Source organism: Plectrocnemia conspersa, unplaced genomic scaffold, assembly GCF_051122295.1.
Source record: "Plectrocnemia conspersa isolate PC_06_02 unplaced genomic scaffold, ASM5112229v1 ptg000011l, whole genome shotgun sequence".
Classification (NCBI taxonomy): Eukaryota; Metazoa; Arthropoda; class Insecta; order Trichoptera; family Polycentropodidae; genus Plectrocnemia; species Plectrocnemia conspersa.
In genome coordinates, this window is record NW_028277175.1 from 18,647,709 (window position 1) to 18,674,310 (window position 26,602).

Sequence of the window (26,602 nt, forward strand, 5' to 3'; positions counted from 1 at the left end):
TATTTTGGGAAAAACTATGACTTATTCTGGCCCCATGATTGTGTGATTTCACTATTGCCTTTATAAAACATCTTATCAAAACACCTTTATAAAACATCTTATCAAAAAAAGAAGTTTATAAATAATAATAAAAATATTTTGTCTTTCATATAGATACAATGAAAATAAGGAACACGATACTGTTGTAGTTTTTATCATATCTTTATGAAACTAGTCCTTAAAACAGCTCTTATTAATATTTTAGTGAAGTTCGTTAGTCAATCTAATATGGAATTTTATTTCAAACCAGCGACTATACAAAAAATCACAACATTGTTTAAAAAAATCTCAGATAAAAAGTAAAATACGTTAATAATATTTTTTTAATCTTATCTTTATTTACTATTTATGTTAGTTTTTTAGTACACAATTTTAAATAGAATTGAATGTTTTTGAATTAAAAAAAAATACGTTAAAAAATGGAAAGGGGTGAAAAAATCTTTAAAGTAAAAATTTTAATTGTATTAAAATTATTTTTTAAAATTAGAGAAAATAGTAAATTCGATGATATAATAGATAATAAAATATTATGACCTTTTAATTTAGTAAATAAAAAATTGTCCGCTTACATATAAATAAATCTATCGAATTCGTGCAGCCTTTTTTGGAGAAAATTTTCTATTTTGCTACAAAATTTACTCAGTTATTTTTACACAATAAAAATATTTGAGTCATTTATATTTTATATTATATTGAATAGAAGTTTTATATTTAAGTTTTGGGTTTCTTTAATGCCTAGTTTAAAGCTCAAAATTGTACTTAAAAGTTTTATTAAAATTAAAAAGGTTTCATAATAAATTTACTATTTTTTACAAACTTAAAATCTTTTTCTTGCATATATTTTTTTTATTATAGTCGATTCTTCTTTTTTACAGCTACGCTGTTTGCCAAAAAGATATTTAATTTGTCTGTAAAGTATTTTTCTATGTGATATAAATTAATAATGAAATTTTAAATCGATGCACACACGGGCGGATCTGCCCGCCGGATTTGTCCGAAATAGATGTCCGACGGACAAATCCGCCAGTGTGTGGTGTTAAAACTATCGGACAGATCTGTCTGTTGTCTGTCCGTTGTCTGTGCTCAAAACGAACGGATCGGACACGGACAAGCAGATCTGAGCAGAGATCGCGCTCGCGTAAACGACCGTTTACTGTGTTTTTTGTTAAAATTTGTCCCTTAAATAATTTTATGATCCGAGCCTTTATTAATTTGCGACAAAGTTGCCGCCAACGTCTAAGTTTTATAACTTTATGACCAATTTCTATTACATCACTATACAATAGAAAAAATAATACAAATTTAAGATGCACTTAGAGACTCTAGATATGTAAATATTAAATAAATTAATACATTATAAAAAATATAATTTTAATTATACTAAAATTAAAATTATTATCATTATTGAAAATGTATGAAGAGATCAAGGTATATATATGTATGTATATATTATTATTATCAATAAATGTCATTTAAATTTAGAATTTACTTGAAACACGATATAAATTTAACTTTTCTTCTATAATATCTACCGAGCTCAGTCAGACAGATCCGAGCTGTGGCCAAGCCCGGACAAATCCGTCAGATGTCCGACGGGCAGATCCGTACTTGTGTGCTTAGCTAATGTTACATATAAAACAGATTATGTAATCATTGTTAAAAACACATAATGATCTTACGAGATATATTTATATACAAATATCCGTTGCAATTTAAAAAAACGATAAAAATAACTATAGGAAAACATGTACAGTTCTGTATGCTTATTCTGAAACTAAATCTGTAGATTGTACCATAATTCCTATGAATAAAATTTATTCTTAATCACTACAACAATAAAATTCTACTTTTAAAATCCAAAACCGAGACGAAAAATTATTTAAAAAATATTTTAAACATTTTTTACTATAATATGTATATAATGAATTTAATACCATCTGGGTAGTAGTTAATCTTAACGTGCGGTATTTTTCCTTTTCTCCGCAGTAGCGAATTATCACTCCCATACTCTAAATTCAACAAGAAAGCATCTCTGCAATTCAAAACGTCACTGACAAATTTAGCCGCATTCTCTCCAAATTTTAATGTGCTACTTCTACTCGAAGACTGTCTTCCATCTTCTAAAGGTAAAGTTTCGCCTATACTCTGATTTTTGGCACCTTCGCCGCTCATGAGTGAAAATTCCACATCCGCACCGCCATCCGCTCGGTTCGGCTCAGATTGCGAAAACCAGCAGCAGCGAAAGCAACTTTTGCATTTGCTCGACCTCTCATTGTTTTTCTTGACGTTTGGAGTCATCTGCGGGAACAGGTCTATAGCCGTGAAAGTATCCAAGTCTTCATTCGATATGTTGACCGAGTCGTTGCCGAACGACGAGTACTTCGACGACTCGTCGTATGAACGGTAACCGATCAATTTTGGCATCTTTCATTGGACACTGGACTTTGTAACCGCACCCCGAAAAAAATGTCAAACACAAAAAACGTGTGGTATTCGACTAAGTGGGCCGAAGCGACTGGACAAGGTGCCCTATATGCTCATAGGTGATCACACTTGGTCCATTGACTTGGCACCACCATCATCATCATCATCACGCTCTGATCATTACCGCTGGCTATTGCGGATCCGATTGTAACTTACAGAGTTTGATTATTTATATGACCTACTGCCACGATTTATTACACGTTAACATTATTCACGCTTAATAAGAAAACCATGAAAATTTATCATAGGTATCGAAGACATGAAGAACGAACCACAGTAGATAATTATAAAAATTAATAACAAATAAATTAAAAACTGTAAGTTTTTTTTAGTTCATCAAATGATACAAGAAGGCACGTGTTTTTTTTGGCAAAATAATGCGCATGCTACTGATATTATAATAAAATAACAATTGGCAAAATAATGAGCTAAACACTGAAATTTTATATAAAGTAAAAGTCCCAATATCATATTTTATCTAAATAAAAATTTTAGATTTAATTGTATCAAAAAAAGTGTAAAACTTCAACATATCAATTGTTATACATAATTTATAATTTTGCACTCGTCGATCCATAATAAATGGTATTCTTAATCAAGAAAAGATCCGCGAGCTCAACATCGTACGCTTGCACCAAGTTTTAAAAGTTAACTCCGTAGGTGAGTGGTAAATAAATTTAATTTTTAATATTCGAATAGAGCATCCTTGTCGCGTGTATCACAATTAAAGAGTGTCGAAGGTTAATAGGTTAAACGATCAATTTAATAGAGCTCGGGCGAAATCTCAATGAACTACGTGTATGTATGTACCTATGTACATATATGCATAGTTTGACTTATATATTAAATTAAAAAAACAATAAAATATGGCAAGTGTGACACCGTGAGCTAAATTATACAAAATGACGATATAATGCATTGTCATCTGCAGCATGTGGGTCAAGATTAAACCAAACAATGCTAGATAACCTCGTTGCTTTATGGTAGATTAAAAAAACACTACCGTTTCGATAATAAGTGAAAGTTTACAAATACACTGGTTGCTGTAGAATTGCTTTTTTTTTATTATGTTTGCAATTTAAAATATTTAATTTCCTGTACTCCCACATGCTGGCATTTAAATTATGCTTTAAAGTATATTTATATTTAAGAAACATGCTTAATAAAGTATGATGACCGCGAAAACTAGAACTGAACCGATTTAATTTAAAGCGTGGGTTTGTGTATTTAAGAGCTTCGTTGACATTGAACTCCTTTATTTTTTATTATACTATATAATGAATAGCAAAAAACAAATATTTAGTTAATAATTGAATGATTTTATCTATATGTTTTAATTAAATTAATTGTTTTAAACAAACATTGTGTATACAAACATTAAAAAGGTAAACAACTATTATTTAGATTTGCAATTAAAAAGGACATGGATCACTATCACACAATTATTTTATAATATATATGTTTGAAACTAATTATTATTAATTTTATAAAATATTTTATAAAATTGTATAAAAATAATATTAATTTTATTACATTAAATACCAAATTTAAAATTAGCTTTTTAATACTCTCATAAACAAATATTTTTGCCATATACTACATGTGCTCTACAAATATCATACTTAGTACAAAAATATCCAGGTGCAATTTATCTGGTTTGTGATTTATCCATAATATTATTTTTTTAAATCAATTGTCGAAAAAGCGTTTATGTCACTCGTAAAATTAAACTTTTGCTAATTGTAAAAAGAATAAACCTAGATAATTTAAAGAAACTAAAATAGCAAAATTCCAGCTAAAAATTTAAATAAAAAATGTGCATAAGTGGAGCTGGGTTCTTTAAGAAAGTAGTATTGTTTATAAATAATGCATCTTATCATCCGAATAAACATATTAAAAACGACCGATTACAAGTTTAATTCAATCAATGGGTCAAGGTGTAATGTAATCAATTAAACGGCTTCTTAATTTTTTTTTAAAATAGCACAATCTTGGTCAAAAGTAAAGTAAAAACATATTCGATCGTGGAAAGATTTTTTTGTGGAAATATAGTATGTAATGAATTTGAAGAGCAAGTGATATATTATGATATCTAAAATACGCAGATAAATAACAAATATAAAATGTTATTATTACATAAATTATTCACATCATAAATAAGTTAAAGACTTTTAAAAACCCATAGATTTAATAATTTTAAGATATGTATTTATTTTTAGTATCATTAAAGCAATTATTGACATTATAAATAGAAAATCTAAATTTGCTCTACGCCTATTTTAAGCAGTATACAATCCACCTACCATTTAATTGCTACGAATAAATTAAAGTGGTCAATCAGGAAGCGAGAGCAAACAGTAGGCGTGTGGAACAATGAAATGAGTTATTATTCAACATCCCATATACGCAACATCAATAAAATCAGTATTAAATTACAAGTCGAGCGAGTATACTTTTTTTATTATCGTTTCTTTTTCGGGCCATTGTCTTCCGCTGTAAGAGATAACTGTCCGTAAATGTTAATTCGTGTGGTAGATGGCTAAAAAAATAATAACCTAACAGACCGGTGTTCTACGGATGTGTGGAACTGTTATTCTATACTGCTATATAACCAGACAAACCACTTTCGCTCTTGATCTCGAGAGAAATAGAAAAGGCGATTTTATGGGGACGATCTTTCACATTCGTGCCCTGAGGGTCATCGTGGAAAGGTACTTTTTTTTATTTGTTTGAGCTACTAGATTCGTTGTTTGAAGAAACTATCTTTAAATAATAATATTTTATTTTTAATAATATATAAATAAAATAAAGACAGACTGTTACTGTGTGTGTGGGAATATATGCGTAGGATGTGATCTATAAACATATGCAAATAAAATTCTCGCGTATTTTTATATTTATATTAGTTTATTTACATGTTTTTAAAAAAAAAATACAATTCTGAATTTGAGTGTGTAACAAAACACTATTACCGTATACGTTTTTATTACAAAAAACAGAATTTATCTAAGAACCATTTTTCGTAATATTCAAATCTCTTTTAATCCCTTTGTAGTCCAGTAGTCAATAGAAGTCAAAGCCGTCTGGTAACTAATGAATTTGTTAGTATACTGTTCGAATATACAATAGAGGCAATATCCGCATCATAAACCCCAGATTATTTTAATCGCGATTAAATCACTCTTTAATCTTTTTCCGATCCATTTTTTTAAAGTATTTAAAATTTTCTAATAATCTGGATATTTTAGATATATCACTTGCCTCAGTCTCTTCAGATACAAATATTTCCAATAGAATTTTTTTACCAAGATTGTGCTATTCTATGTATTTTTGAAAATACAAGCATGGTAACGCCGTTTCATTTATGATATAACACCTTGATCCATGGGTTAAATTCAATTTAAATCATTTGGCTGTAAAAAAATTGCAATCGAAAGAGCGTCGTTTATTTGCAATACTACTTTCTGTAGCTTTGCATTTGAAAAATCTCCCCATTTTGTTTTGAACCAATCTTTAAAGATCCATGTTAGTCTTTAAATATAATAAATAACAGGATATTTTATTTTAGTACCTCTAAAATCTAAATGAACTACATTTTTGCTTTTTCAGTCACTAAATTTTTAATTTTATGATTCTCAGATGCATTTTAAAAACATAAATGTGCTCTTTAGATGATAATTTAAAACAAATTAAATGTATTTAATTTACAACACGATTAATGCACATCCAGATAATTTTAATGCAATAATAGCACTAGTTTTATTTGAAGATAATTGTATAATTTAACTGAGAAATGATAATGCAATTTTTTAAAATACAGAAGTTCAACTGAATTCATACTTAACGTTATAGCGCCATTAACAATGTGTATATAGTTTAATTAGCACGTACTTTTTGACAGTTAGCGTCATTCGCCTTATTATTTAACTGGCGCTTCGAATAGATATCGACGAGCGGGGTGCGCTCAAAACTTTCCAAAAACGAATTTATGTCATTTGATTGGAAAATACATTAAATCAGCAAGACAATAAATTATACGAGGTAAAAGTAGTCAAGGTCGATTACTCCTCGCTGCACTCGGATTAGAAAGGCGACCGATTCGAGTCTCGTTTGATTCGCGGTGAAAAGTTTTGCCAGAGACACTCGTGGCAAACTCCAATAGTGATAAATACAATTATTGCTGTTGCAAAATTTGCCCCGCGGGGCGTGAACAGTTTTCCGTTAGCAGCTCGTCATTAAATTAAGCTTATGTATGCACATGTATGTATAGACTACAGAATAATAATAGAATGCGTCGCTTACGACATTTAGTCGCGTACGAGTTCACAGCTGATCAAACCGGCGAATGTAAATAACATGTCTTTCTTTGACGTAACTGATTAAAAAGTAAAACAATTCAGAATATCAGATACTTCATATTAAATGTATTAAGATACTCATGAATAATTTTGTCCATATAAACCAAAAAACATTTTTTAAAATCGTCACAATTAAGATCTCGATGGGTGTTATCGATAATAAAATTATTTTCGTAACGTCTTTGAAAATCATGACCACGTCCTTTTTTATGTCCGTTAGAGCCAGGATATCCCCACTAGCCAACTTGGTTTTCGGTGTCTCTTCGTGAGATAATAAAAGTGATTCAATTTATCGTTCTTTTTATTATTTCGCTTATTACAATCCTAACATACCATAGCATTTCATTGATAAATACAGAGCAAAATAATATAAGATTAAAATATTTTAAAGCATCTTTAAATATATATATTATAAAATTTATTAGTTTATATATTGATATATAAAATATAGTCTGCGTCGTTTTATAATCACACTAGCCGCATCATATAAAAAATATTGTTTTTCAGTATAAACGATATGAAGTTTCTATATATGGCAAGGGGCAATAAAACACATGAAATCAGACTTTGATAAAATTATACATTAAGCGTCCAGTTCCATGAGTTATTTAACAACCTCGCTCACGATGACATCATATTTTGCCTCGTTTCTGCACGAGCACGACATTATCGTTACGATACGTCAACATGGCTCGGTGTACCCATATAATTTAACGTTAACGTGAAAATAAAAATACACCGCTGTACATATAATCAAAGTTTCAAGGGCATGTCTGTGAGATATCGGTGAGACTGGTCATATTTTATGGTCAACTCCTGACGTACGGTTATGTTACAGGGAACCGTTTCATGGTGGTTTGTTTATTCAATTAACATACAATGGCGAATGAGCCAGCATGTGAGTTCTCTCATATGTGTACAGGTAGTAAGCGGAACGATTTGAAGTTAAATGTTATCACGTCGGTGCTTGCGTTGCGACATAAAAACAATGGGTCTTCGGACGATGGCCTAAAATTGTTTTTTATATATATATTAAATATACAGACAATTCTCTCGCATTAAAGAAATATTATATCACACTATTTTTAAGCATTTAATTACTCATAAATGGTTTAATCGACATGTCGTTGATAATAATCGATCGTGGGTAGTTTTCTTCTATGATTGTTTTATCAAATATTGCTAATTGTTGTAATTAAACTTTTCACAAGAGGCACTATTTCTTAATATCCTGATTAACGGCACAATTTTCCAGCGATCGAATAAGGTCGGCACTATCACACAATACGCGCTTCCGAATTAGATTTAATTTGAAGAAAATAATGGGTCTTTAAAATTCTTGAGTTTAAAAACGCTAAAAAATTCACACAAGGTCGTAAAGATCAAAGAAGTAAAACAACTATATTGTTATAAAATTTAACACTATTTGTGCTACTTTGGTTAGTTGTAACTGTGTAATAGTAATCTAAATTTATAGGAATAAAAATAAATGACTCAAGAAGGACGGAAATTTCATTGGATCAAATAAATTTTAATGAAACTTTCTTCAATCGGGCAAAACCTCTGAAAGGTCTATTTTATTGAATCAAGTGCCACATATTATATTGATTTTATTGAAAAATATGTTTTTCGTGACGTGTTTATTATATCAATGTGTGCTATTATATGTATGTATGTCGTAAAATACCACATGTTTTGTACAACAGTTTATTAAGCCTTTTATATAAAAAGTCAATAATGCAGATGACTGGAAATCGATTTTTAATATTTTTAATACAAAAAAATATTACTGACTAAATAAATTTATTTTTTCACTTTTTTTTTAAACGTAATAAATATACATAATATAGTTTGACTATCTTCTTTGGAACAATTCCAAAATTAATTGTAAATTATCTTATTATTATTACAGTGTATTAAATGAGGTTTGTGGCATTCGATTCGCACATTTTAGTATCACATGTTTTATCGACAATGATTGGCACCGGTGTCAGATTAAGCAACGTTTTTATCTGGCACCGATCGATTAACGTGACATTGCGTTTGGAAATCGTTTGGCACGAACTCTCCCAATATAACCGGCAATATAATGCTCACTGAAGATCATAAGAACAAGAATATAAAAAAACTGAAACCTCTCGTTGTTGAGGAACCACTTTTCCTCGGAGGCCCGAGAGATTCGTTCCCACGATACATTGTTCTGTGCGACTCAAAAAACGTGGCAAACGAAAGTTGAACAGAAGAGACGTAGTATATACGTACAATACATGTAGATACGTTTTACGTGAAAAACATATTTACATGTACGTTATCATGGCACGTTAAATTATTACAACAACAAGCAATGAATGTGATGCATAGACTAAAATTTAATAGTGTGCCACATACACTATTAAATAGTTTTGCACAATTTAGCCCTAAAAATAATATTGTTAGAAAAAAAAGTGCTTATATAATCATCAGAAAAACTCATATTTTTTTTAAATTTTATCCCAACGTAATACTAAAATATGATAATTAAATTTTAATTATTTATTGAGCACAATAAACATTATTAAGCAGCTATAAAATGTGGTATAATATATTAAACTTTATTATATTTATAGTATTATTGATTATAATAGTCTTTTTTATGAATATAATATAATATACATTAAATTTATAAGATAAGCTCAGTTTCTTACAAAATGTTTGTTTTATAAAAAATCATAGCTTTTTAATTAAATTTACTATTAAATTGTTCTTTTAAAATAATATATTTACTCTAATTTCTGTTTATCCTGTATATTGTGCTATATGTACGGAGCAATAACCGGTTATGGCACAAGTGACATTAACCATTGTGCGCTTTTAACCGGACCTATTATACTCAAGCTCATATTCGCATCATCGTCTATTTAATCATATTTGCTTGCTCATAAAACGCATAGACCTCCCAAGAGAACAATTTGATTTTATATTATAAATAATTCAATACCAGTATGATAAATTGTCGTTACGGATTATGTTTTGCCAAGAACGATCGCAATACGAAACCAATAATGACATGTTGACGAAAAACATTATCATCTTTGCGATAATATCACATGACGCGATAAAAATAATCAATATTAAAAAAATATGCATTTGTAATTGTTGATACAAAATTAAATTTTAATGAACATTGTAATTACATATTAAAAAAATTAGTAGAAAAATAGGTTTATTATCTAGATTAAGAAATATATTAAGTATAAATACAAAAAAAAAAATTTACAATAGTACAATATTGCCCCATTTTAATTATTGTGCAACACTATTAAATATGTTAAATAAATTAGACAAACAAATGTTGCAAAAATTACAAAATAGGGCAATGAGAGTAATCTTAAATAAAAATAGATTAACTAATTGTAAAAGTATGATTGATAGATTAGAATGGTTGAATGTTCAAGAAATATTGAGTATGAATGTTTTAGTATTTATATATAAGTTAGAAAATAATATGTTACCAGAATATTTTAATAAGTATTTAATAAGAAATAAATATGTACATAAATATAATACTAGAAATAGAGAAAATTTAAAGATAATTAAGTATAAGAAAACGAGTACGGCTAGGGGAATTATGTACGGAAGTTTTGATTTATATAATAGTCTTTCAAGAGAAATCCGAAACAGCAAAAATATAACGGGTTTCATAAATGGAATAAAAAAACACCTTCGTACATATAGAAATAAATTATAATATTAAGTCTTAATTATTGTATATTTTTATTTTTTCTTTCTGTTATGTATTTTTTATATATTTTTATATATGTTTACTAAATTTGTTAGATGTAAAGATTAGCTATTAAGCTAAATAAATTAATAAAATAAAATAAAATAAATAATTTGTATCATATACAAGTGCACTTACATTTTCACTACTAAAAATATAATTTCACTACTCAGTGTTAGTAAAACTGTATTTTTTCATAAACAAATGATCATGTGCGCATATTTCCACATGATCAGAGGATTCACAGAATTTTAGCATCACATCGTTTGACAAAATATTGCAATATTTTACATCTAACATCTATGTATAATAAATATATGCCTATATTTTATATTTATTTTTATTATATATGCAAAAAAATAATGATTATTTTAAAATTTCATTTAGCACACAAATATTTTTTTATATTAAAATTAAATTATTTTATTAGTTTTAATATATAATAAATTCAAAAATATACAGAATAAAATATTTTTTATATTAAATTTGTTCACTTAAAAAAATACATTACCCAAAAATAATAATGTTTTTTTTCAAAACACAGTTTTATAAAATAGAGGGCTTTTGGGTTTCCTATTAATTTCCCAAACAACAATTACAGCCATTTCTCTAAAATTATGAAACTGGGGACGAAAAATGGGTTCTTTATTCGAACATGACTGAAAAAAAACAGTGGCTATCTCACGCAGATAGGGCAATTCCAACCCTTAAATCCGGATTGCACATTGTAAAAATGCGTTTCTTTGTGTATAGTAAAATTTAATGTTTAAAATGTTAAGGCAAAGTAAAACAGTGACGCCATTAGTGTATAGTAAATTTTTAGCTCGATTGAGATTTGTGTTAAATAAAAAATACCATTTCTAGTGAATTGCATAAATCATGACAACTTACTAAATTGACTCGGGATAAAATCTGCAACTTTGGTAGAAAAGTTTTATTACAACCGCACTTTAAACCTTTCGATTACCACCCGTTTCTTTTAACAAGTGGTAACTATTCAATTAACTAGAATAAGTTAAATCGGCTCTAAACAAAAAAAATGTATTTCTAAACAAATAAAAACAGAAAGGGCAGTAATAATTTATTAGAAAGGTGGAAGAACTTAATACAAAACTATACAGTTTTATTTATAAAAACGTCATTACTTTTAAGTACATATATGTATTTGTTTTCACTAAAATTTCAGTGATAATATAATAATACACATTCACTGTAACACATTTAAATTTCTAAATAATGCATTTAAAATCTGACATCAATATAGAATCAATATTTAACAACATTTTTTGATTGTTAATACTATATATGCAAAAATATAAATCATTTTAAATATTCTCAATTTTAAGTACTAAATCTTTAAGAGTTCCATTTAGCTCAGATAAAAAAATCGTTTGGTAACGAAATCAAATAATACTGTATATATATTTACACAATTGTTTTTAAAACCAAAATAAGACAAATCTATTTAAGTAGAACTTATTCTCATGCCTATACTTAAGCTACAATTAAATTAAGATTATATTTAAATTGAATTTTAACACATAATAAATAAATAAATAAAATATAAATATGTTATTTTGCTTCATTTTTAAAGAAGATTTTTTAAATTAAATATATTATATTTATGGTTAACCTTTAATGAAGATAATTACTTAGGAATAGAGATTGTAATACTGTAATAATGGGGCAAAAATCTACCTTCGATAATACCGGTATTACAAAATTAAATACCAATGGTACCAATTTTTTTCCATTTCCATTACCATTTTCTTCAAATACGTACATTTTATTTGTTCAAATCGAATCTCACTGACTTTAAACTACAAAAATGACAATGCCTATATTGCTTGAAAGCAGAAGTGGAGAATAAAATAATGCTCATTGTAGGGTATTAACATAAGTAGTGTTATCGACGAAAAATAAATCTTTCGAAAGTACATATTATTGAAATATTTAAAAAAAAATATTATTTGTGCAAATAAAATAATATTATATAAATAAATAATATTGTATATCAATTACATAAATCTGTTCTTAGAATAAAATATGTCTTGAAATTTTTATATTTTATTCGGATAATCGTAACTGACTAAAAATAATGAGTATTATAGGAATACATATCTGTCTCGTGGTATAAACATTTAGGAGACATTCAGAAGCGGTTGACCAAAAACTATATTTTGTCAAAAACGATGTTTTCTTATAATTATTGTTTTAAAACCAGAAAGATTTAACGCTCGTATTTTTAATAATCTTTTTACCGACAATGAAAAATAGGAGAGAAAAAATAAATGGAGCAACAATTTTTTTATACACAGTTGTCTTAATGATTGTTATTAATATTTTTAGTCAACATATTAAAGGATCAGCGTAAAAAGTATTTTTAGAAGTACGACTCGGTAATACCGGTATTATTGCAATAAATACTTAGAAACATGTGTATTGCTTGCAAATTTGTTTTTATTAAGACAGTTCACTTCATTTTTAAGAAAAAAAATTCTATAAAATTACTTAACTATAATAAAATATGCTAAGAATCATATATACAATTATATGCATATTTAGTTATATATATTATTTTTAACATTTTTTTTAAAGTGGATATTTAATTTAAATATTTTTTTAGACTACTTTAATAAATTGGTAATCTTTAAATTAAATAGTTTGTTATACAATTATCACACGGAGACTACATAAAAAATATATTTTGATGAAATTAAATAAAATATTGTGGCTTAAATATTGAAAAAATATTTTTCTTTAATTAGTTTTGAAAAAAAAAATTAATTGAAAAAAAATATTTGATAATATGTGGATAAAATTTAATCAATAACTGTTTTATGTTATCTACGTGTATATTGTTTACTATAGTTTTTATCACCCCATGCTATTTAAGCATATGCCATGTGTATATTAAAAACATGTACGTAGAGGTAGAATTAGTCACGATTACGGAATGCGGTTAGTGCTGATGTAATTTTCATGAATTACCATACGGACAGTTATAATATTACCTGGCGCTACTATTTGGCATTAATGCTTATATTTAACATGAGACCGATATAATTGGCGGTTGCTGCAAACTGTGTTTATTTATATAGAAATATTATGAAACAATTCCGCTTCGCTATCAGTTCGAGTGTTCGAATATGGGCTTATCTGAAACGAGCACCATGTGGCTCATGTGCATTGAAAAATATCGAAAACGAGGCCATGATGTAAGGTGCGTTTATTGTGGCATATATAGAAATTTTAACTCACCGTTGATTTGTTGAGCGCTAGTCGAAGTCGGTATGGGAGGAGCTCTTCTACGATCTCTTCGAGCGTGAAGACCGGGTGCTGAAACCGCCCTTTGAGCCCTCGTGAATCCTGGGGGCCTATATCTAGCACTTTTCACATAACCACCTGTGGTAGCACTCGCGTTACTGACGGTGGGCAGTCTAGGTAAAGACCCGGTGGCTCCTCTGGGTCTTCGCTCTTCATCTTCTTCACCGTCGGCTGAATCTCCCGAATCGGGAACACTAGATCGCCTCCTAGGACCTCTATTACCACCGACCCACAAGCGTTCTTCACTAGCGGCTCCACCGATAGAACCACAACTTCTAACACGATCCAACTGTTCTCTGGAAGGACTCTTTTGTTGAAATAATAAATCACCAGCCGAGCGTCGTTTGGCTGCTAAAGCACTAGCACTAACTGATCCTTCAGCCCCCAGCAGTGATAATTTATTACGAGAATCGGCTGCCATTAGAGCCGATTCGAAACTACCCCGCCACGAAAATCTCTCATAATCACTAGCTTCGCGTTCTTCGGTGATATCCGATACACCGGATTGATGTAAGATACTTCTATTAGCTTCGCCCAATAAAAGATCGTGCGATTTACTACGCGGAAGGAGCGCATAACTCATAGTATCGTCTAACCTATCCATCAAAGGCACTTCAGGAGCACTCTCGTCGTCTTCAGTTGTAGAAGCAGATGAGACTTTATGTTGTAATCTTTTATGATATCTGACTTTTGGAGAGATGCTTGCGTGCGATTCGCCACTAGAAACTTCATGCATTAGAGCCACTAATCTACTTCCGATGTGATGCATCACTTTAGCGATTAACGGGGGGGAGTTGTTTGGAGATGCGGTTTCCTTGATCTTATTAACATCTGGTTCGTTCGTCATTTTATTCAAGGAAGCCACTAATTTTTGGTAAACAAACGCAGTGTCACCGTTAAAACCAGAACTGTCGTCATTGGTGCATCTATCTTCTTCTGCGGGCATTTCTGTATTGTTATCAAAATTGCTGATTATCTCTTTGCAGCTGTCAGATATTTGTTGTTGTAATTCTGTCTTTTTACCGCCAGCGCCTTCTAAATCTGAGCTTGTGTAGTCTGATGAATCGTATGAATCGCTCCACGTGTCTTCGCTAGATAAATATTCTACTATCTCTCGCACTTCTTCGTCTCTTATACCAGGCACGGTCTTCATGAGTCTAGTTAGTTCGTTTTCGAAATATACTAACTGAGGCGGTTTCGTGCCTCGTCTCACTCTAGGGCTCGGAATCGGCCTGTTGAGCGTAGGAGTAGTTGGTTTTGAACTATTGTTAGAATTAGGAACCATTTGCGCGTTAGCCGAAGCGGCGACCATGCTTTTGAAAAACTGTCGCATTTTGCTCATCATCAGATTCGTTTCTTCGTCTGACGACCAATTATTAAAGCTATCTTTGCGTATCAGCGAATTGTTCATGAGATTCGCCGTCAGTGGCGGCTCATTTTTTTCTTCTAGGTCGTTTTTGTTTTCTTCGGCGATTTCTTCCAAGTCGATTTTTAAATCGCACGTTCTGCTCGCATTCCAATCGCCGCCGTTCGAGCCGTCGTTACCGTTTTTCAACAAATCGTCGCAGCTTCCTACGAAACCGCTGTCTCGACTCGTTAACTTTTTACTATTTGCCAAATCGGACGTTAGTTGCGAAAATTCTGGCTGCGGCGTTTTATGGCCATCCTCTTCGCCTTCCGAAACCGATCGAGTATCGTCCAGTTCTTCCCTCAACTCCATCGAATAACGCTTCTCTTCCCCGGGCGAACTTCGACATTTCTTTTGCTTTTTACGTTTAACTGTATCGCTCAAACTGTCTGATTTTTCGAAATTTCCAAGGTCATCGTACGTATCGGTTTCTGTGCTAGATTCGCCCGAATCTAATTGAGCTTCGGGCTGCTGTTCGGCGGAAGAAAGGTCAGCGTTGGCCAATAGATTATCTAACGATGAAGAATGCGATCTTCCAGTACCTCTCGCTCTAACCAGCCGCTTTCTTCTCTGTTCTGGACTAGGCCTTCCTTCGCTGTCACTTCCGACGCTTCCTGATCCATCCGAGTCTCTTCTCTCTTGATTGAAACCCATGAATCCGGTTAAGAAGTATTTTTCGAGACGCGACGAGGCCAAATCGGCAGGATCGCGCTCTTCAGCGTCATCGCATTCTTCATTACCTGGGAGAGAATCGACACCTTCACTGCATATACTACTCGCGTCGGATATGATGTCATCGTTGTCGGCTTGATTTTGTCCGTCGCCCAATCCAAAAAAGAAATATTTTTCGAGTTCAGTGGCCGATATGGGTCGTATTTTTCTGACAGTTTGTTCCGATTCGCTCTCTTCGCAGCTCTCTTCGACGATAGTGTGAAGCGTGAAATCGATGGCTGATCGGTGGTAGCCTCTGAGTTCCTCTTCCCTGTCGATGGACGAGAGAGTGGCTTCATCGCCTGAGTCCGTATCCGTCGGCGTGGTAGTGATGGGGTCGTCTTCGTCATGACTTATGTCTTCGACCCACGAGTCATCATCAGCGAGGCCTTCTTCTAAACACACGACAGCCGATAGAGTATCGCCATTTGTGACTACAGTGACGTCGTTTTCGAATTTTGGGATCGGTTCGGGCTCGGGCTCGTCGTCGAAGTCGCGCTTCGTCTGCCAGTTGGTGTGGTGGACGGTGACGTCAGCCATGAGCTTTGTGGTGTCGGTGGTGACGACCGACACTTGAGGAGGAGCGTCTTGAGTTATCATGACGCGGCTGGTGTAACGGGCGCCGTCCGGCCGCCGCGAGCACCGCGACGCCACTGGCGGCTCGCCAGATTTCTCTTCGTCGAGTTGCGAGTTGCCGTTTTCCAAACGACTAGCCTCTTTAATTAGCAACTCGCTGAGCGTGCGCTCGATCCCCTTTACGAAATCGACGCCGTTTTCCTCCACCGCCTCCGAATCCAGAACGTCGATCTTCACCCCCTGAATATCCATATCCATCAATCGATTCTTTTCATTCATGGCGTGAACGTCTAACTCATCATATGTTTCATCATCATCATCATCATCATCATCATTATTATTATCAACATCCTCATCTCCGTTTAACATGTTATCATCGCAGAATTTTTTAAATGAAGATTTTACGCCAATATCGTCGAGCGATAGATAAGCTTTTGTAGTGGGGTCGTCGCATTGTTTTATCTCATTTTCGTCAACCGTTCCGCCGGATGGATTTTCAGCCGGCTGCTCGACCTCTAGAGCGCAACGTTGGACAAGTGTTACGCCACTCCGTTTCGCGTCCTCCTCTTCGTCCAACTCTCTTGCGTAGTTCAACACCACACCGCAGTCCAGCTCGGTGTCCGTGTCGTTATCGGACGTGTGCGAATCGCTCGTGTCCGTATTTTCTTCCATATCCGACGAAGACTCGTTCATTTTAAACACTTTAGAAAACCTCGATTCCGATTCAGATTCACACTCATCGTTTTGCACTGAAATATCATAACTCCGCCTAACCCTCGGCCGATTCTCGTCTTCATCCTCACTAGATTCGGCCGAATCAGACGACGTCAAAAACGCACTCTCCGCCTCTAAATGACCGATAGTTTCTTCTTGTATATCTTCTATGAGCATCGGTTCCACCGCCTCCTCCGAAACTTTCAGAGGTTCGACGCTCGGATCGGGCACCATTTCGACGTCAACATGTTCTACTAGTACATCGGATTTATCGACACTCTCAGTAGCCACGGCCGATATATTATCAGTCGATATCGCGTTATCAGCACTCGTATTGTTTTCTTCGTCCGCCGCAGAGCGACTCTCGTCGCCAAATGAAGGCATCGCCGGATTCAAAACGGCACTTCCTGTTTCGGATTTATCGTCCGGCTCGGAAGAAACAGTTATTTCGTTACTCGAAGACGAGGGTTTCGGCTCGTTGTTCACTTCGTTTTGCAACAAAGCACTAGTGAATTCAGGCGGCGTTGCAGCATCGCCCCTAGTCAGAGCAGTTAGATTAGCGGCGCTCTTGAACGCCGCCAAATCAGATAAAAACTCAGGTGGAAACGGCCATCCTACGCCCTTAAATTTTAACTTCATTAAATCGGGATACACTAACATAGAATCCCATAGAGGCACGGGAACAGGCACTGGAACCGGAACTGGAACGGGAACGTAACGCGGCACCGCACCGCAACTTCTGCAACTTCCGGCATCAGAAGCGCACTGAACCGCGCCGGCCCTCATGCTATTCAAACTATTACCCTCGTCACTTTTATCCTTAGCGGCATTTTTGTTCTGCCTTATTTCCTTCCTTTTGGCCAGTAAACTATCCGTTGACGAGTGCGAAAAGCTACTGGTCGTGGGCTCGTCGTCGGTGTCGCTCTCTCTATACTTCCTCCTAACGGAAGGGCTACTGAATGGAGATTCATATCCGGATATTTTTCTAAACACTTTAGGACTTCCGAAGGGCGTGCTCCAATTCCAATCTTTTAATATAGGTTTTATGGCGTTACTGCTTGAGTCGAAGTAATCCCAGTCGCAGTCGTCCAGGCTGAAGTTGTGCGTTATGGACGACGCCGAAGATGAACTGTCTTCGTTTTCTTCTTCTTTGGATGACGAATCAGAGCTGATGAACACTAATTTGTAGTCTTCAGGATGCATGCGGCCAGGATCCAGCTCTGAGACTTCCTCGCGTAAAACTCTGCCGCCTGAAAAACACAATAGAAAATAAATTAAATTCAGAAACAAATACCATTAAATTTGAACGATAATTTTACTTAATTTGGACAATAATTTAAACGAACAGTCAGTAATTATGTAAGCACATAATAGTCAGTACTTTATAAAATCAGTTTTAGGTATAATTTATTTAATAGAAATATTAACACGTCCCATTTTAAAAAATCACGTAACTATGTTATTTACTATTAATAATTGAACATGTCGTAAAAATATTGCTGATCATAAAAAACAACTTTTATTTTTTTTAAATAATTAATAAACCTACGTAATTTTTAAATTACATGTTAAAAATAAATGGGAGAAAAATATATTAAAAAAAAATTAAAGAATTCATAAAAAATAATTCTGATAAAATACTTTTTAAAAATGTTATAAAAAGCAGATAAACTACTATGATATTAATTTGTATTACGCTGAATCTATGAATTGAGCAAAATTTTGCCAAATTCATGAAAAGTGAAAGCGCGTTGCCTTATTTGTTTTAGAATTATTACGTTGCACTAAGTCTAATCTATCCCAAAAATATTTTGTAAAATATGCATTTTAGTAAAATCATTTCGGAATACATTTTCACTAGTGAATATATATTTTTACTAGTGAAAATATAAATAGGTGCTACTAAAATTATATGATTTCAACTTTTCTATACAGGCGGCCCTAGACTTTCGAACGTTCGACTTTCACACAATTCGCTATTTCGCACATTTTTTTTTAATTATAAACATGAGTGTGAAACGGAAAAACTTCAGTGTTGATACGAACAAAAAGAAATTAAGGTCTAATAAACTTGGATGAAATGGAAAAATCTTTGTCATCATGGATCGATGATCAACATAAAAAAAAAGTCCCTGTGAGTATTTCAATTATTCAAGCAAAAGCTCTTAGTTTGCACAAAGATTAGAAGGATAGATTAAAAAAAAATTTAACACGATTTTTCAAGCAAGTAACGGTTGGTTTTATAATTTTAAAATGAGATATTTTTTTCATAATATTAAATATACTGGAGAATTGGCTGATGCGGATAAAGATGCTGCAAAAGAATTTATTTCCTAATTATCCAAAATTATTGAAGATGAAGAATATTCCTCTAGCCAAATATTTAATGTTGATGAGACAGGTTTATTTTGGCAAACTCTTTAACACTGAAAAATATGAATGAAGCCTTCACGCATCTTGAAAAATTTTTCAATATTATGGAAGGTTGTAATCCCAATGGAGAACGCATATCTTAAGTGCGTAGGGCGATCAATAAAAACATGGCATGTTATAAAATACTATATGGAAAAAAGAAAAAGAATAGTGGAAAACAGGTAACTCTTGATAACTTTTCAAAGGAAACACCCGCAAACCCCACTTAAACGTGTCTCTTAAACGTCTCTTAAACATCTTATATTTACTTGATAAATAAATATTTTAAAATACACACAATTTCAATTTTTTTTATTCTTTCTTCTTTTGAACATTCAACATTCGCACGCATTTTCAGGAACCAATGTGTAAAAGTCGAGGGCCTCCTGTATGTAGTAATATATATTTACATACATATCAATATTTATTTACATCCGATGTATAAATATTACAATTGATGTGTATTTTTTAGTAGAGTTATATTTTCACTAATAAAGTTCAAATACATTTTGAGCAATAGATATATATTTCTACTAGCAAAAATATAATTTTACTGATAGGCGCTAATCTGCTGCTCTAAAATGTTTATAAAGCGCAATTTGACAGTTGCGAAACGTAAATTTGTTGTTCACACCAAAACATAACCTAATGAGAGTTCTAAAAATAATTATAAGGACTTTTATTAGGTCAAGTCTAAAACACAAACTAAGCTAACTAGGAAAATAAGCGGAATAATATGTACAGAAAGACATCGCATCCCACATATTACTCGACAGTTCGTCTGCATTTCGATATTAAACTATGATTTATAAATATGATAGATATCCTAACCGATATTACTATGGACTATTAATATAAGAGGGCTGATTAAAGTACATTCAAACCGGATTTTGCTCAATAAGAGAGCGCAAAAACAATTATTACTTCTCAGAAGGCAAAAATTCACGGCAAAAGTAATAAAATCGTGTCGGCGCCGTCGCAGTGCGACGGCGACGGCACGATTTTATTGCTTTTGACGTGGATTTTTGCCTTCTGAGAAGTAATAAATATTTTTTGCACTCTCCTATTCAATTCTTCAATTCTTAGTTATTATTAATTGTAATATGTAAATATAAATGTAAATATTATGAGTAGATGTTTTTAATAATTTTTAATACCATATTAAAATATTTCGCAATTTATGGAAAAATACGAAGATTATAATGATCATTAAAAGGAAGAATGAAAATGAAAATATAAAGGCACTGATGATTTTAGAGCTATAGTAATTAGTATAAATATAATACAGTTAATAACAATACAATATAGCAGATCATTAGATACAAATTGGCTAAAAAAATAATCAATAATAATGTGGGATATAATTTTTATGAATAAATATAAAATATGAATCACTGAAGCGCTCCTTCGTGAGCATCGAAATTTTTCAATCTTAAAGATCAAGTTAATGAGTAATTTGCTTTTTTTAAATAAGGATTCTGTCCGATCACATCAGTAAAGTTTGACTGATTTTATATATGACATCTAAAATAAATAATAGCTATATCACATTTACTGTTAATTAAAATGCAATGAAGCTAGATTAACTTCAAGATTACAACCAGTGGCGACTTGAAAACAATCCAACAACTACAATTTTAAATTAAAAATATCTAATTTAAAATACTTATTGCGTATTTTATATGCAGATGAATTCTAGATAATATTTAATTATTGTTATGTAAGCTTAGTACAATTATTTTACATAATTATCCAAACCATTATATTAAAATTATTTTAGATAATTTATTAATAAAAATAGTAGAATATCTTACGATAGAAAGCATAGATGTACATGATTCAAAAGCACAAAACATTATAATATAAATTGCACAATGAATCTATATGATCAAAACATATGTTTTAAACACTTTTTATAATATCATAAATTAATATATCAAATACTCAAAATAAAACAATAAAAAAACACAAAAACAACTATGCACGAAATTTCCGAACGTCGCGTCACGATTATTTAATTAAATTATTTAAAAACACTTTCATTCAAAATTAACAAAGCAAAAAGTTGAACCGATGCACTGACTGTATATACAATATATAAAAGAGTAAAAAATGTTTAGTACTAGTAGCCGGGTGTGTGAGCAACGGCGCGCGTCGACCGCGACTCGCCGGACGGTACTGAGCCGCGCTGGACCGACAAACGTTAAACAAAGAGGGCCCTAGCGGAGGCCCCGGACGTACCCCTACGCGTCCCTGGGGCCCCCGCAGCGGCGTAGGCCCCGCAAACTCGCAGAAGGTTTCGCGCCTCCCATGGTCGCGTTTCGCAAGTGAGGTCGCTTCCGAGCCGCTGACCCAATTCGAAGAACGACCTCTTTTTTATATCATAATATATTTTTTAATATATAAAAATAATAATGCCATGATCTATAAAAACCCACGTTTGAGCAGGAAAACGTTTTGAATTTTTATTATTGTAGTATTGAGCCATAACAGGCCCTGTTATTAGTATGAATGCAGTCGCAAATCGTATACCTCCAGAATATAAGCGTTTGATACTCGGTTGACAACACTGCCTTTTTCGACAGGGTCCGCGTGAAGCAGCAGAGTATATCAGGCCTTAGTCGCCGCGTTTTTAAAATGGCCACGTTAATTCCTAATTACGACAAAAACGAGGTTCAATCAGTAATACATTTATTCTGTACGCTAGAAAAAACTGCTGCAGAAATTCATTCATCACCAGCTTGTTACTTTGTATGGCAAAACTATGAACAAACAACATTGCGTCGTGAATTTAAAGCAGAAAGGCGTGACGTTCATTATAAATTAATTAATCAATATTACTGAACAACTCATTTAAAAAATTATTGAAACAAATCGTTTTAATAAGCATTAAACAATTAAGAAACGGCACTAAAATATTAGAATATTAAAAAAATACAGATATTCACTCAAGAATTTCTGAATATTAAATTGAATAGTATACGTTAAAATTTTCAACTTAAGAAGAATAATAAAACACAGTTTGAATCATAAATTCAGATGCATACATACTATATAACTACTTGTTACTAAAATACATTTAACGATTTAAATACTATTAATTTTAACTTTTAAAATATTAGAGCATTAAATATATCAAAATTTAAAGTATTCAAAATAAATAAAAATTATTCATTGTGTGTGTATATTAAAATATGAATATAAGAAATTATTACCAGCCATTGATACAGTCCACAGCTGCACAAAATTAGCTCAGAAATATTAGTAATTTCTGTAATTCTGGCAATTAGAAAATATTTTTTCATTTTGTCGACTTGATTGTTACGATATTAAATGTTATGGCTAATGTTATAAATACCGTAAAGTTAAGAATATCAATTTCGCAAAACATTACCAAATATTCGCTTAGTTATAAAGAATCGAAAAATAAATACGAATTCATTCACACATAATTCTACATATGTTATTAAAAATCAATAGAAAGTATGTTGACTATATATTTTAAGTTTAAAAATCAGAGAGTATTAAGTGTTTTAAACTATAAATCAGTAAAAATATAACTATAATTAATGTGACAGACATTATTTGTATCAATAAAAAATCGCCGTACATATACGGCGGTCGATCTTTCACAGTTTTGAAGTACCCCAGATAGTTATATATTCACATATAATATAATTGTTATATATTTACACATATAACTGAAGAAATAAAAAACATTATACTTAATTAATATTTTTTTTTAATTTAGATTTTTGTAAATGAACTCAAATTAATTTATTAAAATTAACGTAAAAATGCTTTTCATAAACATCTATTAATAAAACATATGGCTAAAATATGAAATAAATTATATGAATCTGAAAATATAATTTCAACTAGTTTTAATTTTGTTAAAAATCATCTGAAAGATCATAAAAGTGATATATTAAATGATTTATTAACCATGTAACATGTATTCTTACTTCATAATTTAATCGTATTTTGTAAAAAAAAAAACTCGCAGCTAACTTTATGCGTTACACACTTATCTACGTGTTTATTATTATTTAAAATTAAAAACATTTTTTCAAATAGTAATATGAGTTGATCATATATGTCCATTTTAAATAATTATCTAACAACTGTCATTATACATAAAGTAACCATAATATGCTTAAAGTTCATACATTTTATTTAACGTTTATTTTTAATCATATGATAAAAGATTTTTAATTATAAGTATAAAAATAATATGCCTGAATTTTATTAAAAAAAAAAACATTTTATGTTACTAATAATAAAACATTTTATGTTATTTGATTGAGCACTTAATAAGCGCTAAATATATAATATTGTAGCTTATGCGTCATACTTGGGTAAATACAATCAATTACAAGTAAATAGTAAGACATTACTCAGAAAATTGGTGACATATATTTTAGTAATTATAAACTATTATTACGTCTTACAATCAATGATGACACTATGCACGACTAAGATTGATTTTATTTTAGCTATAAATTACGATATTTATCTGTGAGATTAGAAAAATATAGGAAAACAAAATATTTTATGATTGATTGAATTTGTATTATTATATAATAGTCCCTAATTTTAATATTAAATGTGGAATTCAACTCAGATCTTACGTGTGTTTGTCTGTTGTATTGGTTTACGCTTATGTTTTTAATACTTTAAAGTATATTTTAAATTATAATATAATTACGAAATATTTTTTCATATTATTGCTATGTTTAAAAGCCTATTAAATAAATATTTTTAATATAACAATTTTATACAGTATCAGGATAAATATAGAGACATACAAGGTACATATATTAAATCATAATAAATACAAATTTATTATAAATATTATTTTTAATGACATTTTTATAATTATTGTCAAAATAAAATACTTGACACCCCTGCCGATGACATTTCGTCATGGATATCGAGTGGGCTTTAATGCATTATTCAACCATTACACACATCGCCTAGACGAAACCTTGCATGGCACACAAGTGTCGCATTCCTATTAATTATACATTTGGTAACAGCAAAACGTATTATTATCAAATTAAAAAGTATGTATATGATCGCAAAATTCTATATTTTTATTCATAATTTATTTTTAGTTACCGAGTCTAAAACGCAAAGTAGCACTGGCTGTAACATAATAACATGCCGTGCTTGTCTCGCAGAGCAAACCTTGAGTTGTGTTGCTTCGGCAAAAAAGATGCCATCGGGAAAATCTTTCCGTCCGGTAATTCACCGGTGAAAAAATAAAGACGGTCAAAATAATAATAAACGTGTCGTGACGTCGCGTTTGCTTTTATCTCGGATCGTTCACGATCTTCCGACCTGACGATGACGAAGAAAAACCGTCTTCGAAATATGAAACCTGACAAAGAAGCCACACAGAAGACCGAAACAATGGCGAGTTATAAATATAATAAATAAAAAAGAATCTTGCAGTATTTGTAACTCAACTGCTGGTAATAGAAACATATTATTTTTTTTAAATATCAAAATTTGTCATGTAACTAAATACTGAGCAAAACTGTTTTTTTTATTTCCAAAACCAAATTATTTTATTACAAAACCAAAACTTTTAAGTGTATTGCAAAAACAAAATCAACTTACGTATAGTAACTATTTGATTAAAATCATTAAAGACGTTTAATTTGTGCGCTAAAAATATTTTTATGCAGGTTTGAACACCTCTGCATAAATAAAAAAATATTTAAGCTTATTTATGGATTATATTTATAAAAAAAAATGCTTGTTGTAAATATGCAACATAATGCAGAGCACGAACAAAATATATTAAAATTAAAAACATACCAAATATTTACAAGTGTAAATTTTTATGCCTGAACTACACTCTCTGGAAGTTGGCCAAGGTTGGCCAAGGACGGAGAATATAGTGGGTTAATTTGGTCGAGTTCGGTTCTGCCCGCTCTAAAATCTCTCGGAAGTTGTCCGAGGTTACCGAGAACGGGAGGTAAAGTGGGGGTAATTCAGTCGACTTGGCCAGCTTCGAGCGCTTCCGAATATTGTCGGCAAACGGACCAAAGTCAAAAGAATCGAAGTCGGAGCTGCACTTTCGAGCGCGAGCTGTGACACTTCAACTTTCGCTCTCTCGCGTGTTAAGTGACGACAGTGAGAGAGATAATGATATGGTTTTTCGCAAACTGAGATAGAACGAGTGACTCGGTTCAATTTCAGTCAACACGTATGTCGGGCGCTGCATCGTAGTCACGTGGTCAAGTCATAATACCACATGCTTTTCGGAGACTTCAACAGACTCTTACTGACATCTTTGAATATTTTAGGGCACCAAAAGGGATTGCTTATATGTATAACCTCCACTTAACCCTGTACGTGACAGAAGCCGCCATCTGGACGTCATTCACGGCCACCGTCCGGACGGCATATAAAATTTGTGGCAGTGTGGTCGCTGATTTTAAGTCTCGGTCTCGGCCGACTTTAGTTGTAACTTTGGTTCGGACAACTTCCAGAGAGTGTAATGTAGGCACAAATTGTTGGTGAAATTCCATTGCATTCCAGGTTCCACTGTAGTACAGAATATTATTTTGTTATATTTTAACTAAAATTACATTACATATATTTTATGAACAAAACAGAATGTGAGTTAGTTTTATTCTGGTTTAAGCATTAAATAAAAATTATGATATATTGAATAAAAATCCAGAGAATGTAAGCATCCAGTTTAAAAAAAATCCTTGCAAACTGCATCTTGGTAGTTATTTTTTTACCATTCAAAGCGGATTCGTTCCCAAACGCTCTTGTGAAACATTAGCAGAGTTG

The 26,602-nt window shown here is 31.7% G+C and overlaps 1 protein-coding gene across 3 annotated transcripts in view; it reads right to left on the minus strand.

The window, feature by feature from the left end:
• The window catches only part of btsz (bitesize), a 62,085-nt gene that overhangs the window by 4,379 nt on the left and 31,104 nt on the right, over positions 1-26,602 (minus strand). For 2 of the 3 annotated variants that reach the window (XM_088197864.1, XM_088197863.1), the window contains exon 3: positions 13,903-18,627. In XM_088197864.1, coding sequence (XP_088053990.1) covers positions 13,903-18,627 — 4,725 coding nt within the window. Of the gene's footprint in view, positions 1-13,902; positions 18,628-21,603; positions 21,670-21,912; positions 21,970-26,602 lie in introns of those variants that run through there. The other variant, XM_088197865.1, reaches the window with a different exon arrangement.